A 720-nucleotide genomic window follows, 5' to 3' on the forward strand; every position below is an offset into this window, starting at 1 on the left:
GAATCCCTTGAGCTCTAGGTTTCCCTTACGCCCGTGATTTGATTTAGACAAAGTCCAAATGTAACGTCACAGAAGTTTCGTCATTATTGATTTAGTTGTATTTATCGGATATTTTGTGAGAATTTTATTATCTTTTCGTTATCAGCTTTTTATTCCGCTGGAGAATTCCACTGCGAGGGTATCTACTGGTTTTTATTTGTTTTTAGGCGACCGGCGCGATTTCGTCGCGTCTTTCTCACGGTTGCTCTTAGATATAGATAAGTGACTAAATGTTTAAGGAATGTGTGACGCAGGATGCTCTATTTACCGAACGACTCATTTCTATCACCGATCGATTATCATTGCCGCAACTTCGTGGAAGGAAGGAATCGTGGAGTCACCAGGACGTAACAACAGTGTCACCAAGAATATAAACCTCGTCGCCCTTCTTGCGTATCACCTTTTCCACGAGATGTACGTCGGGATTAGCAACGCATTGTAACTCGTATTCGTAAAATCCGCCGGCGACGGAATTTCCACATGAATCTTTGAGTACATATGTCACGGGATTAGTTTTCTGCACTTTAACGCGTACCGGATCGCCTACTTTGTATCTTGCCGGTGCCGCAATCTTTACGTTGCTGTATACCGTATTTAAAAGTTTATCGGCGATCGCGGGGTTAACATCGATAGGTCTCATACCGATAGTGCGATGTTTTCGCGCATTGTACTCTCCAACGA

The 720-nt window shown here is 43.2% G+C and overlaps 1 protein-coding gene across 1 annotated transcript; it reads right to left on the reverse strand.

Annotated features, from left to right (window-relative positions):
- Nucleotides 1–376: 376 nt before the first annotated feature.
- LOC115243837 lies at nucleotides 377–679 on the reverse strand. The gene has a single exon (XM_029821091.1). The coding sequence runs from the start codon at nucleotides 677–679 to the stop codon at nucleotides 377–379; it is 303 nt and encodes a 100-aa protein (XP_029676951.1).
- Between the last annotated feature and the right edge of the window lie 41 nt (nucleotides 680–720).

The sequence above is a fragment of the Formica exsecta genome, unplaced genomic scaffold (genome assembly GCF_003651465.1).
Source record: "Formica exsecta isolate Colony F162 unplaced genomic scaffold, ASM365146v1 scaffold739, whole genome shotgun sequence".
Lineage (NCBI taxonomy): Eukaryota > Metazoa > Arthropoda > Insecta > Hymenoptera > Formicidae > Formica > Formica exsecta.